The 18516-nt window shown below is 55.4% G+C and overlaps 1 protein-coding gene across 1 annotated transcript in view; it reads right to left on the reverse strand.

Annotated features, from left to right (window-relative positions):
- SPTB (spectrin beta, erythrocytic) overlaps positions 1-18516 on the reverse strand; it is a 130893-nt gene that overhangs the window by 6852 nt on the left and 105525 nt on the right. The window contains exons 24-33 of the mRNA XM_070797705.1: positions 18366-18496; positions 17260-17464; positions 16623-16997; positions 14811-15055; positions 13553-13691; positions 13015-13099; positions 12237-12433; positions 11889-11938; positions 11350-11428; positions 100-362 (exon numbers count right to left, since the gene is read on the reverse strand). Of these exons, the coding sequence (XP_070653806.1) occupies positions 100-362; positions 11350-11428; positions 11889-11938; positions 12237-12433; positions 13015-13099; positions 13553-13691; positions 14811-15055; positions 16623-16997; positions 17260-17464; positions 18366-18496 (1769 nt within the window). The remainder of the gene's footprint in view (positions 1-99; positions 363-11349; positions 11429-11888; positions 11939-12236; positions 12434-13014; positions 13100-13552; positions 13692-14810; positions 15056-16622; positions 16998-17259; positions 17465-18365; positions 18497-18516) is intronic.

The following is an 18516-nucleotide window of genomic DNA, read 5'->3' on the forward strand; positions in this document are numbered from 1 at the left end:
CCCAGGAACTCTCAGAGTAGAGGCAGAGGGCCTCCTCACCCACAGACTGCTCGGATAGCCCTGCGCATCCTGTGGCCCCATGGCCCCTCCCCAACACACCTGTTGGAGGCCTTCTTGTTGGGCCCCTCCAAGTCGTGCTTCCGGCCCAGGAAGCCTTCCATCTGCACGCTGTGCCCGCGGTCCCGCTGGGCCGGCAGCGTTGTAGGCTCATCGCCCTCGCTCAGCGGTGTGTCCAGGACCTTGAAGAGGGGCTCTGTGGCGGGCCTCTCATCTGTGCTGGATTTCTCCTCCTGCCCGTCCTCGTGGGGCCCTGGTGGGGGTGGCGGCTGCAAGTCCTGGGGCCATGGCCTCTCTTCTTCCCCCTGCTCCAGGGCATATGGGAAGAGCGCACCTTGCTGAGGGCCCAGACCCGGGCGGCCACTCTCGGCTGAACAGGGGAGGTCAGCAGGCCTCACCCGAGTCTGGTTCCTCTCTCTTTGCCCTCCCTGACCCACCCTGGCCCTTCCCCAACCTGCTGTGGGTGTCCACCTGGCCTGCTTCCCCAAACTCCCTCTTTCTCCAACCTCAATAGGAGCAGAAGGTCCTTAGAGTGAGCTGAAGGGGCTGGGCCAGGGGATTTCTGACCCTGCTTGTTGCCCAACTGCAGGTGCCCACCCTGGCTTCCTGTCAGAGGCTCCAACTCTGACTGAGTTAGACCTGAGCTCTGACAAGATTTCAAAGTCAGATTTCAAATGACGAAAGGGCTCTGCTGCTAAGATAGAAGAAAAAAACATTTGTACTAGGATGTTGTACGACTCTCAAGTATTAGTCGCTCAATCGTGTCTGACTCTTTGCGACCGTAACCTGCCAGGCTCCTCTGTCCATGGAATTCTCTCAGGCAAGAATACTGGAGAATCCAGGCAAGAATATTGAAGGAATTGCCATTTCCTTCTCCAGGAGATCTTCCCAACCCATGGGTAGAACCCGGGTCTCTCACATTGCAGGCAGATTCTTTACCATCTGAGCCACCAGGGAAGTTGATGAGAACTTGTTTGTTACCTTCAACTTGTGTCTGGGCACCAGGCCCTAAGTCTACAGGTTAGTGTTTTGTCACTAAGTCGTGTCTGACTCTTGCGACCCCGTGGACTGCAGCCCACCAAGCTCCTCTGTCCATGGGGTTTCCCAGGCAAGAATACTGGAGTGGGTTGCCATTTCCATCTCCAGGGGATCTTCCCGACCCAGGATTTGAACCCATGTCTCCTGCATTGGCAGGTGGGTTCTTTTACACTGAGCCACCAGGGAAACCCAGACCCTCCCAACTCATGGGGGGAATAACTGGTCCTGCCCCCTTCATTTGGCAGGGCTTTGCCGGAGGAGGGCAGTGGTTCCTAACCCTGGCTGCCTTTTACAATCACCTCTAGAGCTTTAACAAAATATGCGCAGGACCCATCCTCAGGATGCTGAATTAACTAGCTTGGAGTGGGGTCTGCGCATTGGTATTTCTTAACAAGCTTTTCATGCGCTCAAGTGTGCTGATGAAGAATCACCACCTAAGGAGTCAATGCCCCAGGGAAAGGCTGTGGCTTTTGCCTCCTTGCACCTCCCCATGGAAGGCATAAAACTAAGATTACGGCATCTGGTCCAATCACTTCATGGCAAATAGATGGGGAAACAGTGACAGACTTTATTTTGGGGGGGCTCCAAAATCACTGCAGATGGTGACTGCAGCTATGAAATTAAAAGACGCTTGTTCCTTGGAAGAAAAGCTATGACCAACCTAGATAGCATATTAAAAAGCAGAGACATTACTTTGCCAACAAATGTCTGTCTAGTCAAAGCTATGGTTTTTCCAGTAGTCATGTATGGATGTGAGAGTTGGACTATAAAGAAAGCTTAGCGCTGAAGAATTGATGCTCTAGAACTATGGTGTTGGAGAAGACTCTTGAGAGTCCCTTGGACAGCAAGGAGATTCAATCAGTCCATCCTAAAAGAAATCAGTCCTGAATATTCATTGGAAGGACTAATGCTGAAGTGGAAACTCCAATACTTTGGCCACCTGATGGGAAGAACTGACTCATTTGAAAAGACCCTGATGCTGGGAAAGATTGAAGGCAGGAGGAGAAGGGACAACAGAGGATGAGATGATTGGATGGCATCACTGACTCTATGGACATGAGTTTGAATGAACTCTGGGAGTTGGAGATGGACAGGGAGGCCTGGTGTACTGCAGTCCATGGTGTTGCAAAGAGTCAGACACGACTGAGGAACTGAACTGAACTGAACTGAACTGAATGGAAGACAGGATCCTCCCAGCTCCCACCCAAGCCAAGTGAGGGGCCTCTAGTGGAACCATGGGCTGTATTCAGGTGCCTGTGAGAAGGGGAAGCAGACTCTTGTCCCCTGGCTGGGTACCTCCTTATGCAGAGCCTTGCTGACCCACTTTTGTGCCACTGCAGCAGGAGAGAGAAGAGGACAGACTGAGAGAACAAGGGGCAGTCTGTTTTCGAGTGCAGTGCAAGAATGCCAGCTGGGACAGGAATGGGTGGGTCTCCTATGTGCCAAATAAGCACCCAGGAAGGCAGCCTAGCTGGAGACATCTGTCCAGAACTCTGCCTCAAAGGTCTGATTGCTGAGGACCTTACAGCACCAGGTGGGAAGGGTCTTGTAGTCCCCAAGCAGGTGGGGACCAAGGCCATTGAAAGCCCAGGAGGACTAGAACCACCTCAGGCAGTAAGGAGACACTGCCCTCTTTTCTACTCTGTCCCAGCTGAAGATGGAGGCCCAGGAGAGTGCTGGGGAGGAGCCAGGAAAGAGCAGACACTATGTTTCCCACTGTGGGTCCTTCAGACCTTGGATCAAATCCAAAATAGAAAAATGGAGAATGAGAGGAGTTGGGTACCATTCTGGACATCAGATCAAAGCTTCAAACTGAAAGAGACTGATTGGACTTTTTAACAGTTAAAAACGATCAATGTCTGCCAGAGCTGGCACTAAGGAATGGGAAGCAGAGGTTCAGTGGAGATGTTTGACGGCAGTGGTTGGAAGAAAGGTAAAGCTGGTCATGTTTGCATCCCCTAGATTAGGACTAAACGACTTCCCTTGTGGCTCAGACGGTAAAGCGTCTGCCTACAATGTGGGAGACCCGGGTTCGATCCCTGGGTCGGGAAGATTCTCTGGAGAGGGAAATGGCAACCCACTCCAGTACTCTTGCCTGGAAAATCCCGTGGACAGAGGAGCCTGGTAGGCTGCAGTCCATGGGGTTGCAAAGAGCCGGACACGACTGAGCGACTAAACTTTTTCTAAATTAGGACTAGTCAACAAACTAATCTGGGGTTCCCTAAGATCCCATTTAAAGACAGGAATAATATGGCTGGAAAAGGTTGAAAATCACTACTCTAGTCTAAAACCTTCAATCTATGAGACAGTCTGAGCTCAGAGGTTAAGTGACTTACCCAGGGTCATACAGCTTTCATTTCCAGTTAAGAGTATGCACTGAAGAATTGGGCAGGCCTGACTTTTTATCACGTCCTTAGGGTTCTTATCTTTTCCTTGTCTTAGAGCCTCTGGAGAGTTGTGGCTGGGCCACACCCATCTTTATGCATCTTGCAGGATTTATATGTTTGAGTGTTGGCAATGAGTCAGAATTGACCACAAGGATCTGGAGGCCCTAAGGCCTTGCCTGGACCATCCTCCAGCAGGGAGGAAGGGCAGGAGTGGCAGGTTGAGTCTGGGAGCCTGGGTTCTGTGCACCCAGTCAGGCCAACCCTCTGACTCAGGCATAGAGGTTGGGGAGGTAGTGAAGCCCTTCATCCTCTCTCCCCAGCTGGCCCTTCTGCTCCTCCTGGCAATGGGCCAGGGTCTCCGGACTCCCTGGTGGGTCATGGAAGATGCCCTGGCAGATGTTGGGAGGGAAACCCAGCAGAACCTCTCGGCCTTGTTCACCCCCTCACTCAGCCTCTGCCCTCCTGGGACTGGTTTTACTACAGGCTTCTGTGTCCACATTCTCTTCCTATACTTTCATTTCCACGCTCCTTTCCTTTTGGGAAGTCTCCTCTGAAAACACACATTTTTCCAGGACTGCCTCCCGACTTAATTTCACCTTTCGTGTATTTCCTCCTGATGGGTGCCTGATCCACATTCCCTGGCAGGGACAGTCAGAGCCCATGGCCAGTGTGATCAAAAGTTAAGCAGCCAGGTCGTGGGTGGGCTTTGGAAAATAGGGGTTTTCCGATGTACGCAAAGATTTCTTCTGTTTCCTTGACTGTTCACATGGAGACAATTTAAAACACATCCTCGCCTCTCTACCCTGAAGGCTAAGGCCTGAGGAGGAAAGAGCCAAGAATGAGGGTGGAGGCGGAGGGGTCTGGTGGCAGCTGCTCCTTTCAGACCCGGGGCTTCTCTCCCTCCTGGGCTGGGGGAAGGGACACAGGAGAAAGACAGGGGCATAGCTTGGGCAAAAGGGTCCTCCTTTTATAGTCTCCAGGGGTGAATATGTTCTGTGCCGGCTTCTAAGAGAGCAGGGCAGGCACTTCTGCTGTCCCAGGAACCATATTGCACTCTGATACGGATTCTGCAGGCAGAGGACAGCAGACACCAGGAGGGGGTCGGCTACTTGTGTGCTGTAGGGACAGGCAGGCTCTATTCCAAGGCCCTGGATAGCTGAGACAATCTGACTCCCTTCTATCCTCCGTGATACGTGGCAGAAGGCAGGCGTGCTGCTCCAGCCCTTCGGTCAGCAGGAGGATGCATAGATTCCACCTGAGGGGTAGCCCAGCCTAGAGCCCTTGCCCAGAGGAGCTGGGGACACTCTGAAAAAAGGAGGATCCAGCCACTTGGGAGAAACTCTGGGTGTCGGGTCAGAATGGATGGGGAGTTTAGACCATGAGTGGGAGTAAGAGCAGGAGAGAGAAGGGCCTGAGATGGCGCCTGGAATAAGCCTGGAGCCTCTGTTCCCTGGTTTGGGGGCCCAGGGGACTGGTGGATGGGTGTGTGGGGTGCATCTGAGGTGGGTGGGTAGGGCTCATCTGAGCTAGGTGTGTGTGCTGGCTGCTGGAGTAGGGTAGGGGACAGGCAGTATTGGCTGCTGTGGGACCATCAGGGGAGGAAAGGGCACAGACAGGAGAGCCTTTTAGGACCTCACAGAACTGTAATCAGACAAGGAGAGGCCTGAGCTCCTGACGGGCAGGGCGTGGCCACCTCAGAGTCTTTGCAGAGTCTTGTACGCTTGACTTTGTAGGGTCCTGCCTTGCTAGGAAGCTGACTTGGGCAGGGGAAAGCAGGCAGATGTCTCCTCCCCAGAGGACTTTCAAGAAGGTGAAAAGGAGGGGGACAGGATGGGTCCATTTCTTACGCGGAATAAAGGGGCTGAAGGTGTAGTTCCAGACCTAGCCAGCAGGTGGCATAAGGGGCCCGCACACAGACAACCAACTCTCCAGCCAGGGAGAAAAACCACCTGGGGTGTGGCCACAGGGTCTCTGAGACGTTCTAGAAGATGCTCGGTGATACCAGATATATGAACAAGCAAGGAAACGCATGTGAACTTCTCTCTGAAGGAAATGCTGGTAAATGAGAAACGGGGTATGGGGATGCATCCCAAACAAATACTATTGGACCTTAGTTGTGAGAGGTCTTGCCCACCTACCTCACAGCAAGAACTGCGCCTTGAGTGTGTGTAGGGGGTCTCCGGGGAGGGGCGCTGCAGGAAGGCTGGTTTGGGAGGGTTTTGGCAACGATTGTTAAAATTCTTATGGGGGACGTTTAGGAGATGAAGGACTGTGGTGAGAGATGGAGAAAAGAGTGAAGGGAAAATGAAGACAGTCGCCTGCTGGGCATTCTACCTATATTCTCTTTTGCTGTCCTCACCCTTTCTGAGAGGTGGGCGTCAGTACGCCTGTTTCATAGACGAGGGAAACTGAGGGCCAGGGAGAATGAGTAACGGGCCCAGAGTCACACGACTACTGAGTGAAAGCTGAGGATGCAGTGGTCTGGTCCCAAACCCTGAGCTCTTCCCACTAAGTCCTGCTGCAAGAGACCGGGAGGCACTACTGCTTGGGAAAAAGGGGCTATCCAACGGGGTTCATGGTCTAAAGGGGAGTCTGGCTTACAGAAGATGCGTGGCTGACGAGCTGAGGCAGCGGAACTGTGTCACAGCCATGCCGAAAAGGACCAGAAGAGGGGCTGGGGGCCACACAAGACCTAGGCTTGAATACCTCAGGCAACCAAATAGCCCCGCGAGACGACAGGGAGGGGAAGTTGGCCACTTGTGCAGCGGAGAACTTCTTCCTTCCCTAAATGTCTGTGGTCTGGGCTTTCATTGTCTGGGTGAGAAGGCTCTCAGCAGACAGGCTGGGAAGGCTGTTCAAAAGACACTTGTTTGCAAGAGAAGAGTTGAGGGCAGCCAGAGAGATGGGAACAGAGGGTGAGCAGAGACAAATGCCGGAAGAGAGAACAGAGTTGTTTCTAAACGAGGGAAACACGCGGGAAGAGCTGAGGCCGGCCAGGTGGGGAGTCCTCCAGGTTGGGGGCCGAGGGGAGAAGCTCTCATGAAGAGTGGGAAGGGCAGCAGAGTGGCTCAGCCCTGTGCCCTGGGGGCCGACTGTTAGAATTCTTCTGGAGGATGTTTAAGAGATGAATGAGATGGTTGGATGGCATCACCGACTCCATGGACAGGAGTCTGAGTGAACTCTGGGAGTTGGTGATGGACAGGGAGGCCTGGCATGCTGCAGTCCATGGGGTCGCAAAGAGTCGGACACGACTGAGCAACTGAACTGAACTAAGAGATGAAGGACTGTGGTGAGAGTCCAGTCACTGGAAACCAGGGAAGACAAGGGAGGGATGCAGAGCAGAAGGCCACCAGGTGAAGTGAGGGGGTGGGAGGGCAGTGTGCAGGGTCCCCTTGGACAGGGAAGGTCTCCCCCATGACCATCCTAGGGGAAAGAATGAGGCTTCCTCAGGGGCTGTCTTCACCATTTCTATCACCAGTGTGGGCTCTTCAGGTCCCTGCCACGAGGAACTGGAAGCTGCTTGATGTCTCTGAGCCAGGCATTCAAACCAAAAGGAAGACACTGACTCCCCCATCTGGATCTGACACCCAGCGGTCCAGTTGGCAACTTCCAACCCCATTTCTGAGATGCCTTCAGTGTTAACTGAGTCCCATGCTGGGTCTATCGAGATCTGGGATGCTCTGAAACATGGACTGGCAGACAAACCTAGGGGTTGGTTGCCTTTGAGCAGCAGGGTTGGGAAGATCACGCCCAACCTCAGCATAGAGAGTGGGGCACACCCAGCCTCGGACAGATGTCCAGAAAGAGCCTAGAGCCAGTTTCCCCAGAGTGCCAGGGCGTGGTGCCAGGCTGTAGGCAGACACAGCCCTGCCGCGCTGATTCAGGCATTCTGGGGAGACAGACACACCCAGGTTCGTGGGAAAACTGATGTTCTTTCCCGACTGGGTCTGCTCATTATGGACAAACACACCATTTACCTTCGCTGCAAAAATGCCTGAACCAGCAGCTCAGCTCGGCCTCGGAGTGGGAGGGGAGAAACAATCCGGTAGAAAGGATGGAGAGAGCTTGCTCAGGCAAGAAGCAGCACAGCTGCTGCATCCACACCCACATCCCTTCCCTCCAAAGACGTCAGAGTCTGGCCTCTGGCAGCTGATTAAAGCTCTAGGCTGCCTGCTGCGGAGGCTGGAGCTGGGGATTGGGGGTGGGGGGTGCGGTGGGTGGGTATTGCTAAGGTGTGGACAGCAGCTGGAGCCACCAGGCACTGGCTGAAAGGTGAGCAGCTGCAATCCAGTGCCCACTCAGTCCCGGGACACCATCCCTCATGTTCGAAAGTGCTGGTAACTTGCCTGAAGCCACATCAACCTCCAAGGCTCTGGAAGGGACAGACAAGGGACCTGGGGGTCTGGACCCTCCTATTCATCCCAGATGATTGGCAAGTCTTCCCTCAGGGAAGCCAGCTGCAGGCAGACTTGGAAGGTCATGGGGAAGAGTGATGTCTGTGAGCTGTGCTTGGCTAAGAGAGTTTTCCCTGACAACCTGATGAAGGCCTGACAATGAAACGCATCCAGGCAGTTGCTTTTTGAGATGCCTGGCCCCAGAGTCCCTGCACCACAGAGGAATCCATCCTTGGGGCTCAGAGTAAGACAGGGCACATTTGCCCCAAAACAGTGAACCCCGAAGGCAGATTCTTTCTTGCTGTGGCAGCCCACTAGAAGCACCAACCCTTTTCAGGGTTCTCACTCATCGTTACAGCAGCTCCACTGGGAGAGTTCCTAGAGCAGGCACAGGGCACAGAAGAGGCCCCTGGGGCTGGGGGCCCCCAAGCCTGGGTTGGCTCGGATCCTCTGCAATACCATTTCTTCTCCATAAATCAACCTCTGCATCTCACCACAAATGTTACACTGAGGATTCCAAGGCAGCCAGAGCCGAGCAGATGAGGGTGCTTAGTGGGACCTCCAAGCCCTCCCCAGAGCCGCACCCAGGGTAAAGGGGAGACACATAACGTGGAGGGTGTGGAGGGGGGAGGCTCAGCCTGCTGCCAGGCCCCCCTCTGCTACCCCAGGGCCACCTTCAGGGTAGCCCTTCAGTCCACCTCCTGGCCTTGGCAGAAGCAGAGGTTCAACCCTGCCTTCCTCTCTTCCCTAGGCAACCAAGGAAATCACCCTAGCCCTTTGCCATCTCTTCCCATCTCCAGCCTCACGCCAGCTGGCACCTGACCACTGAACCAGGTTCCTCAGAGCTGAGAACACCACGAAAATGGAGAAACCCTTCTCTCCCAACCCTCCCTTTATTTAGGTACATGGTTCACATTCAGGAACGTTCTGGACTTTCTGTAATCCTGCAGAGAGAGATCTATAAAGGGCAAGGAGACCCCGGAGGATTAGGACGTTTGTCTAAAATCTCTCATGACATTTCTACATGAAGGACTGGAACCCAACATATAGACTTCCAAAATTTCACTCCAGGAATTTTGCCATTTGTGAAAACTTGTTTCTTCTTAATCTCACGCACTCCTGCATACTTACCTGTAGAATGGATTTTTTTTTTTAAATCGGAACATGCTCTAACATGGAAAGCTAGGAGGTGATGGAGGCGATGGATTGTATGATAATGATATGCTTGAGGAAAAAACCGAATGCGTGGAATAGCGCTCCAGCCCCTGCCTGTGCGTATGTGTGTGTGCACACACCCGGGAAAGGAGGAGCAGGTAGGGCTGGCAGGGTGGTCACTGTGGGCTGTGCAGCAGTCCGGACAGGGGTTCAGGCGCCTGGTCTGCTCCCCCAAGCAGGAAGCTGGCATGCACTAGTGATGGGTTTCACGGGGAGCCACAGTGCACACATCTATCCCACGGGGCACAGACACCAGACCACACACAGCAGGGATCTGTCCCACGGGGCACCGACACCAGACCACACACAGCAGGGATCTGTCCCACGGGGCACCGACACCAGACTGCAGACACAGGACAGCACGAGCACCCAGCCTAGCCCAAGAGAAGGCTCAGCAGACCTTCCTGCTGCCAGCCTTCCTGGGAGAGGCCTGAAGCTTCTGGAAAGGTTTTCTAACCTGCATGGGACTCTTTCTCCACTCTTCTCATATCAAAGAACAAAGGGGTATCCCACTCTGTCCCTTGGAGTTCTGTGGATCCTCATGAAAACTCAACAAAGGGCTCAGAAAGGAGGGGCGGCAGGAAATCTGTTTGCATGAGGCCTTGGGCCTGGTGTTCATTGACTTGCCATCTGGTCTCCTTCTGGTACCGCGCACAGGCCACTTGCCCCACCTGGCAGGGCGGCTGGCTCTCTGGGAAGGGTCTCAAGTGGGCTCACTCCTCCTTCCAGAGAGACACTCAGGTCCAAGCAGGTTTTATTCCCCCCAAATCCAGCGGCATTCAGGTGTTGGATGGAGGTGGCTCTGATGCACATGTAATTACATTTGCACAGACGTACACGACACAGACAATGGATGGATCGCTCAGGCGGTCACAAAGGAACCCGCAGACCTGGGACACCACCGCACGCAGACACACAGGGACGCACAGCTGAAGCGCGGGTGGCAGGAAGTCACAACCCCAGGGTCCGCAGTCCGTGCCAGCCCCCACCAGAGTTCTCTCTCCTTCCAGTGAGGCTGTCTCTGGGAAAGGAGGGGCCAGGGCGAAGTTCACCGGAGACCCCCACACTGCCACAAGGGGATCTTCAGAGGGAACTCCTGGGAGAGACCCTCCAGAGGGCATTCAGGAGTGCCCTCTGCTGGACATGATGGGCTGGTGCAGCTCAGAAAGGGAGGCCTCTGGTGGGGCTGGAGGCAGCTCAGAGTGTGTCTGTGTTGTGTGTGTGTGTGTGCGTGTGTGTGTGTCTCAGAAGTGTGGGAAGGGCCGAAATCTAGATCTGACAGGGATTCTGCACAGGAAATGCATTTTTCTGGGGTTGATGTCATACCAGAAATTTCCACCAAGAACTCCTAAAAGTTCAGGCAAGCTTAACTGGGTACCTGCACAGGTGGTGGACGCGCAGTGGCAAAGCCATGCAAGGCACATGCTGGGTTCTTGCTTTCTTCTCAGTCAGCGGCTCCCAGGACATTTCCCCAAAACCGGGGTCAGAGCCTCCCAGACTTCCTGCATAGACTTCCCGGGTCCTTTCAGCTAAAGGATCTGCCAGGCAAGGCCCTGGAGACATCTGGGCCTTGGGTACCCCCCTCCTCTCCATCCTCCCTTCTACAAGTGGGAGACCTCTGAGGCAGAATCCCCGGGGCTCTCTTTTCCTCCTGAAGGGCTCCCTCAAGTCTATTCTTGCCTCAGAATCATCTCTGTCTCCAGCTCACTGACCCATGGGCATCAGGCCAGGAAGATGCAAAGTGGGGAGGGGCCTCTGTTTCAGTGAAAGGAGTCTACTAGAAGGTGAATGTGTCCACTTCACTCCCCTAAATGCCATGGTTGGGGCAGGGAAACCACACGGCCCATTTGTGAGTATGTGTGTATGTGGATGTGTGCGTGTGCAGGGGGTACTGAGTTAGGGACAATGTCAGGGGGGAAAGGACAGTGTATAAAAGGGGATCATCCCTGCTGTATAAACTGTTCCCCCTGATGGAGATGGGGATGTGTTTATATAACAAAATTTATTAGACCACATAAAACCAAACTAAGAGAGTCATGTCAGTGGGCTGGCATGTCAGTTTCTTCTTGATTGAGGGGAGGAGGGGAATTATTCTAGAAATTAAGCTAAGTAAAAAAGGAAAAGTGGTGGAAGGATTCTGGGGGTGGGGGTGGGGGTGTACCCATCCTGGCCTTCTGCCCCCGCAGAGCCTAGTCGGGACGATGGGTCTCTGGCAGCAGTGAATCCCAGGAACTAGACAAACGGGACAGGGAACTGACCGGGGATGTTCTCTCAGTGGTGGCTTGGTGGGGACCTCGGGGAGCCTCCCCTGCTGTCTCGCCTTCCTCCTCTTGAAGCCTATGGAAAACAATGTCCCACTTCAGAAACGAGGCTGGAGGCCGGAGCCCATCTCCAAGGCCTGGCTTTCAACCTCCTCCCCAAAAAAGCCAAGTCTGCAGCTCCACAATCTGCAAAGTGAAGGCAGATGCTTCAGAAAAGGCTGGTTCCAGGCAGCCCGGCCTCTGGGACACATGTTCAGCTGGTTCCCAGAACAGGGGGCGACGGTGCAGCAGCCATGGCCCGCCTCCCATCCTTCCCCATGAGGACTCCAGGACACCCAGGACTGGGGGGAAATGAAGTCTCTTTTCCACCTTTAAGCTCCAGACACTCTGGATTTCTCTGACCAGTGGCCCAGGTGTGAGAGGTCACATATGGTGTGTCAAAATGTCAGGGGCCTGTTTCGAGTAGAAGCATCGTCCTTCCCCTCCCCCTCGCCCCCCCTCAGCAGAGTGCTCCAGCCAGTCCTCCCCATACTCACCCAGGCTCCTCCTCGGTTCTCTCTGGGGTCTGGCGCTCTTTGAGCTCAAGCTAGGGAAGGGAAAGGCCAAGGAGTCAGAGCAGCCACGAGGGGAGCCTGCTCTGACAGCCTTCCCCGAAAGAGGCTCCCTGTACCCAACATATCTGATGTTCATTCCTTCCAGAATCAGCTCCCCTTGTCTCTTGCCTTCAAAAGTCCATCCTTCCTCCCACTCCTGTTTCCTTCCCGCTCTCCCCACTTGGTCAGCCTTTTACATTGCCCACAGGTCCCCCAAAACCGCCTAAGAACTCTTGACTGGAGGGACCCCCAAGGCTGTCCACTGCTCTGGGCCACCCCTTGCCAGCTCACCGTGGTGGGCTTTTCTAGGGCAGCGAAGCGGCCTTCCCAGCTGGCTGCAGATTTCTCAAAAGCCTCATGCCTCTTGATGAGCTTTTCCACACTGTCCACCGTGTGTCCATAGTCCCGGCTGGCCAGGTAGGGCTCCTGGGCGATCAGCCATGCTTCAGCCACGGAGGCGTCCCGGAAGAACTGACACACTTCCAGCACTGCCGAGACAACAAGGCCTGGGGTCTGTGAGCGCCCCCCGGACCTAGCGGGCCTAGGGGAGGTCCGCTCACAGACAGACGTGCAGCTGGTGGGCGGGCGGACCGGGCTGTCTTCCCAGGCTGTCTCACTCATTCACAGACGTGCACAAGCAGCCATGGGAGGGTCCAGGTCTTTGTGCAGCCCCCACCCGAGTGGTGGGCTCTCCCCACCCCTCCGGTCTCCAGCCGCGGAGGACAGAACCCCTTCTGTGCAGCACACACCACAGGTCAAACAGCTGGGATGCACTAGAGCCTTAGCCTGACCCCGGGAGAGGCCACAGCTCTATGGGGACACCAGTCCAGCAGGAGGGTAGACAGGGAGTGGGTGCTGGCTGTCAGAGGTGGGCTTCCAGCACCGTGTCTGCTGGGTCTTCTCCGTGAACCTCCTCCCCGCAACCCCTGAGGCTCCCGACCCTGAGTTCTGCTGGTGAGTGGTGTTGTGTGTGTTGGGGGCCTCGTCTCCTCCACCGCCTTGTGTCATCACCCCTCCCTGCATCCACACCCACCCCTCCCCAATTGCCTGGCTCCCAGGCTTCACTCACACATGCGGAGCCGCTCCCAGCGGGCCTCCCACTTCTCCTGCATCTCCTCCCTCCTGGACACCACCTGCTCCCGCTTCTCCCTGATCTGCGGGAAGAAAGGGAAGGCAGCTCAGGCTTTGGCAACCCTTCCCCCCACTGTGGGAGGCGGTGTGCGGAAGGGCCCTGCAAAGCCGGCTGGCCTTGGTCACACAGCCCTGGCGTCAAGTCTTGGCCCTGCCAGCTGAGCAGCCTTGGCCAGGTTACTTAACCTCTCTGGGGTTAAATGTGTCTCACCCAGGAAGCAGGGATTGCCAAGCCCAACGCATGCACACGAGAGGGTTTAGGAGGGTTATGAGCCCACTAGCCCTTTGAAGCAGCCAGCTCCTTGAATGGGTTTGGTGAGGCTGTAAATCCCTGGGGCGGCACAGAGCCCCAGTGCTCCTGGGATGAAAGAAAGATGAGCCTCCATGGCCCACAGGCTCCCTCCCAGGAAGCTGTCTGGCCTGGCAGGAGTGGAGGCGAGAACAGGAGAGGACGCGTGTCCGTCCCGCTGGCCCACCTCCTCTGAGGCCTGGTGCTGCCTCTGCAGGAGGGACTCGCCGAGCTCCAGGCAGGTGCTGAAGTTCTTGCTGCGGGTCTCTATCTCCGCCTGGATGCCCTGGTGATACTTCATGAGGAGTTCCACCGAGGAGACGTCCCTGAGGGGCAGGGTTGGGAGTTTGGTGAAAAGGGGGACTTGGGGTGACTCTGGCCACTTGACATCAAGTCCCAATCAGAGGGGGGCCCCCCATCCGCCTGGGAGTCTGACCCCACTCCCTCCTCTCTCTCTGGACAGCCAGGAAGTCCTGCCAGCTGCCCGGTCCAGCAGGAACACTGATGCCCTAGTGGCCTCCCTCGGCCAGTGGTCAGGACACGGGCAGGGGTGCAGCAACCACACACACACACACACACACACACACAGAAATGTTACATTTGGCAATAAAGAGGAATGAAGTACTGATATATGCTACGTAGATGGACCTTGGAAAGACTGGACAGTGAAAGAAGCCAGTCCCAGAGGACGACACATTCTATGATCGCACTCACGTGCAAAGTGTACAATAGGTAAATTTAGATACACAAAGCTGATTAGAGGGTGCCAAGGGCTGCGAAGAGATAGGAGTGGGGTGATGACTGCTAAGGGGTACCAGGCTTCTTTTTGAGGTGATGGAAATGTCCTAAACTTATACAGGGGTGCTGGTCGTCCAGTTGTGACCGTGTGAAACAAGCAGCGAACGGCGCGCTCCAAGCGGCTGGAGGCCGTGGCATGTGAATTATAAGCTCAGTCAAGACGTTAAATATAAAAATTTGACCACCAGGACAGGCGCCCTAGAGGCAGAGGGCCAGAGATGGGCACAAAGTGTGTAGTGAGTTCCGATCCTGGCCAACTGCCCACATACCTGCCTCTATCTCTCATAGGCAATGAGCTCCTTTCCCGAGTTTTAGGGAAAAGGTCCCCAAAAGCCAATGCTAGGAGGAGAGTGACCACTTCTGGACCTGCCCAGCTTTTGATGCATAAACTATTTATTTTTACTGACAACCGTGGCCACTTGTGCCCCATGATAGAATCTGAATGACAGATGTGTTTCTCAGCACTCTCAGGATTCTCTTTACTCTGCAATGGTCAGTCCTCCTAGTAGCAGCTAAGCCACTAAGATTCTGCCTGGACCCAGCCTCAGGTGCCCCTTGGGGATTCCTGCGTGCCCACAGTCTGGGAGACCCCTCCAGGACGGGCTGGCATCCCGGTCCTCGTCCAGGGGTGGGGATGCTGCTCTCACCGGGGCTTCTCCTGGGTCTCGATCTGCCGGACGATGCTCTCCATCCAGGAGAGGAGGTCTCGGGCCATGCTGAAGAAGCGGAATTTGTCTGCCGTGTCCACCAGCTGGGTGCGGCGCCCGGCACAGGCGTCGAGCAGCGCCTGCCACGCGGCAGACACTTCCTGCTCCTTGTTCTGGATGATGTCTGCCTTCTCCCCAGCATACGCTGTCTGCAGGCGGGCGGCCACATCCTGAAACTGCTGTACCTGTGATGGGGCAAAACTGACTGTTGTTTCCCAGGCCGACACGTCTTGGGCCTAGGATGGATGAGAGTGTCTGCTTCCTCTGGGTCTCCCTCCTGAGGACGGTGCTGGAGGCTCCCCACTTCTTGGGTGCTGGAGAGAAGGCTCCCTGCTTTGGCACCTCTGCTGACCCAAAGCGCCCCTTGGGTTCTGATGAGGATTTGGGAGTGAGAGGGGCTCTGTGCCCTTTGATGTGTGATTATGAGAGTAATTATATACCGGGCACTGCTCTAAGCACCTTTTATGACTCTCTCTGTCTATAACAATCTCATCAAAGAGGTACTGTTCTTATCCCTGTTTCTGAAACAAGGAAACTGAGCTTCAGGGAGGCTCATGACTGGCCTGAGGTCATGCATGCTTGGAGAGGGCACAGCTGGGACTGGAGGCGTCTCTCGACTCCCTGTTCCAGATCGTTCTTCATGATGCCATTCCCTGTTCGAGGCGGGCCCCAGGGCAGTGAAGCCTCACTCCCGAGACCCTGGTGGGGCAGTACCTGCCTCAAGGGCTCTGGCATCCCCAAGGCACCTCCAGCTGGATGACAAATCCCTAGGCTGTCCCCTTCTTGGTGACCCAGGGGTCCCACCTATTAATACTTTGGTGCTTTTCCTGAAATCCCACTGCATCAGTGCAAGACTGCAAGTGAGCCCAGCTCTCCCTGTTCCTCTGGAAGCCCGGTGAGCACCCCCAAAGTGACCTAGCCCCCCATCAACCTTTTCACCACTCTGGACTCTGCAGAATCTTATGGGCCTATAGTAGTGCCTTAGGGGGCACCCCATGATGGGAGGGGGGAGTCTAGGCTGATCTTGGGCCCCCCTCTAGCTCCCACTTGGAAAGGCTGAACAGCCCCATGGCTAAGGGTTCAAAGTCTACAGCCAGACTGCCAGGATCTGAATCCTGCTTAGCTGCATGTTTCCAGGCAACTTAATTACCCTTCTATGCCTTGCTTTCCTTATCTAGAAAAGGCAGAAGACATTACTCCCTTCCTCAGAGTGTGGCTGAGTGTATTGCTTAGAACAGTACCTGGTGCTAGAAAAGCGCTACATGTGGACTCACTAATGATTCTGTAACACTCTGACAACCAGATAAATTGCATTTTAAGGTATTGTGCATTGGGTTTTGGGAAAGGCTCCATTTAAAGTGAAAGTGTTAGCCGCTCAGTCATGTCCGACTCATTGCGACCCCATGGACTGTAGCCCGACAGGCTCTCTGTCCATGGGGTTCTCCAGGCAAGAATACTAGAGTGGGTAACCATTCCCTTCTCTAGGAGATCTTCCTGACCCAGGGATCAAGCCCAGGTCTCCCACATTGCAGGCAGACTCTTCACCATCTGAGCCACCAGGGAAATAGTTCTAAAGCTAAAGAACATTTGAAAGCCTCTGCTCCCTGCCTTCCTGCCTGGAGCTGTTGCCTCTCTAAGGAGTGCCTGTTCCAGAGATTTCCTCTCTAGAAGCCAGGAGCGGACCTGACACTACAGGGTCCCAGGGATGCTAGTCAGGGGCAAGGTGGAGGGACAGCTGGGGACCAGAGGCACCTGCTCCCCCAGCAGGTGGAGCTCCCGCTCAAAGGCAGTGTGTGTGCGGTGGAAGGACTCCGCGGTGCTGGCGTCCAGCCCCACATCCTCGGGCAGCTCGCGGTGCTTCTCGCCAATGAGGCCCAGGATCTCGGAACCGGTGTAGAAGTAGCGCTGCAGGTCATAGGAGGCGGCCAGCAACTGCATGCGCGTGTCGATGAGCTCTAGCAGGTCTGCCCACATCTCGTTCAGCCCGTCCTTCCACTCGGCGATGGTGGCTGCCTCGGAGTGGCCCGCGTCGATGAGCCGCTCAATGATGGCATTCACGTTGTCCACCCGCTCCTGCCCAATCGCCCCGGTCTCCCGGGCAAAGTCCCGGAACTTGTCCCGGAGCACCTGGACAAGGGTAGATGGAAACGTGGTTATCGGTTATCAGGGCTCTGGGTTCACATAGACTCCCAATGGCACCTGCCACCGCCTGGAGCTGGGCTCTGACACCTTCCCCAGGGTGCCTGAGCTCACACGGGGGAGCCCTCATCACTGCGGCACATTGCACCTGGCAGGTGTGTGTGTGTGTGTGAGCGTGGAAGGGGAGAGACAGCTCCCAGGTCTGCTGCATCAGAGGGAGACTAAGCAAGCAGGGGCCGAGGATACTCACAGTCACGTGGTCAAAGTCTTGCCCCATTTCCGAGGAGGAGGCCACCGTGTCCTTCTCTGCAATCCACTGCTCCAGGTCATCCACCTCCCTCTTGAGCTGGAACAGGTGGTACATGTTCTCCAGCTTCCGCCTGCGCTCCTCTGCCATATCCTTCAGCCCTGCATACTGCTTGTCCACCTGCCCCTGAAGTCTGATGATTTGTTCTCTGGGATTCAAAACAAGAAAAGTCCTCAGAGGGGGCGGCCAAGAACCCAGGGCAGCCAGCTTCAAGGAGCCCGCTTCCTCCTTCCCAGCCCTGAGGCCTGGATGCATGGGGGAGCACAGCTTCAAAGATATGGCAGTGACTTTTCATGGGGAAGAACTGGGAGAAAAGGAACCATCCCTTAGACCATGATGCTTCAGGGGATGAGGAAATGTGTCCTCTGCCAGGAGTTGCCTCCTGTCCCTGCCCCTGACTCTGGGAAGCTCAGAGAGACTGGTCTGGATGGAGAACTCTTCCACTGTTCTTCCAAGGAGGCTGGCAGGGGAGTGGGCAATCTGAGCCTGGCTCCACCAGGAGCAGGCCTGCTTGGCTCCTTAGGGAGGGATGTGCGGTACCAGGGGCTCTTCAGTCCCTGGGGGTCCTTAGGAGATGCTGAAGTGGCTGCTGTGGGTGCCCTGAGGACAGGGCCAGGCTTGGGGGCAGCCTGAGGTGCCTGACCCAGTGGGCTTCACTGACGCTGCACCCACACCACTCAACAGTTTAGACGGCATATAATGATTTTGCCGAGACACTGCGAGATCCTGACCTACCTTCTGGACCACACACAAAAAGCAAAGTTAGACTAGGCTAAAAGATGCAGAAGACTAACTCCTCCAAAGATGGGAGCTCTCAGTTCACCAGGCAGGCAGTTTTGCTACTCTGTTCCCTAATCTCTTTGCCAACCAGGCCTCCTTCCATCAGCCCTGTTTGAAGTCACACTAAACCACGATGCAAGAGGGAACTGGGGCCAACCAGCAGTCCAGAAGGTAGACTTCTCAAACTCGTGGACCTGAAGGGATCCTGCTTGGCAGGGGCAGGGGGCGTGACCAGGACCTGGCCAGGTCACCTCCGGAGGCACACGCACCCCTCGGGGTGGCCTGCGGATAGCAGGCCCTGGGCCCGGCCAGCCAGCTGCTTGATGTTCCTCCCATATTCGTCCACCGCCCGCTGCTGCCGCAAGTGCCGCTTCAGCATCACGATGGCACTCTCTTCATCCTGGGAGGAAGTGGACTGTC

Source organism: Bos indicus, chromosome 10 (assembly GCF_029378745.1).
Source record: "Bos indicus isolate NIAB-ARS_2022 breed Sahiwal x Tharparkar chromosome 10, NIAB-ARS_B.indTharparkar_mat_pri_1.0, whole genome shotgun sequence".
Classification (NCBI taxonomy): domain Eukaryota; kingdom Metazoa; phylum Chordata; class Mammalia; order Artiodactyla; family Bovidae; genus Bos; species Bos indicus.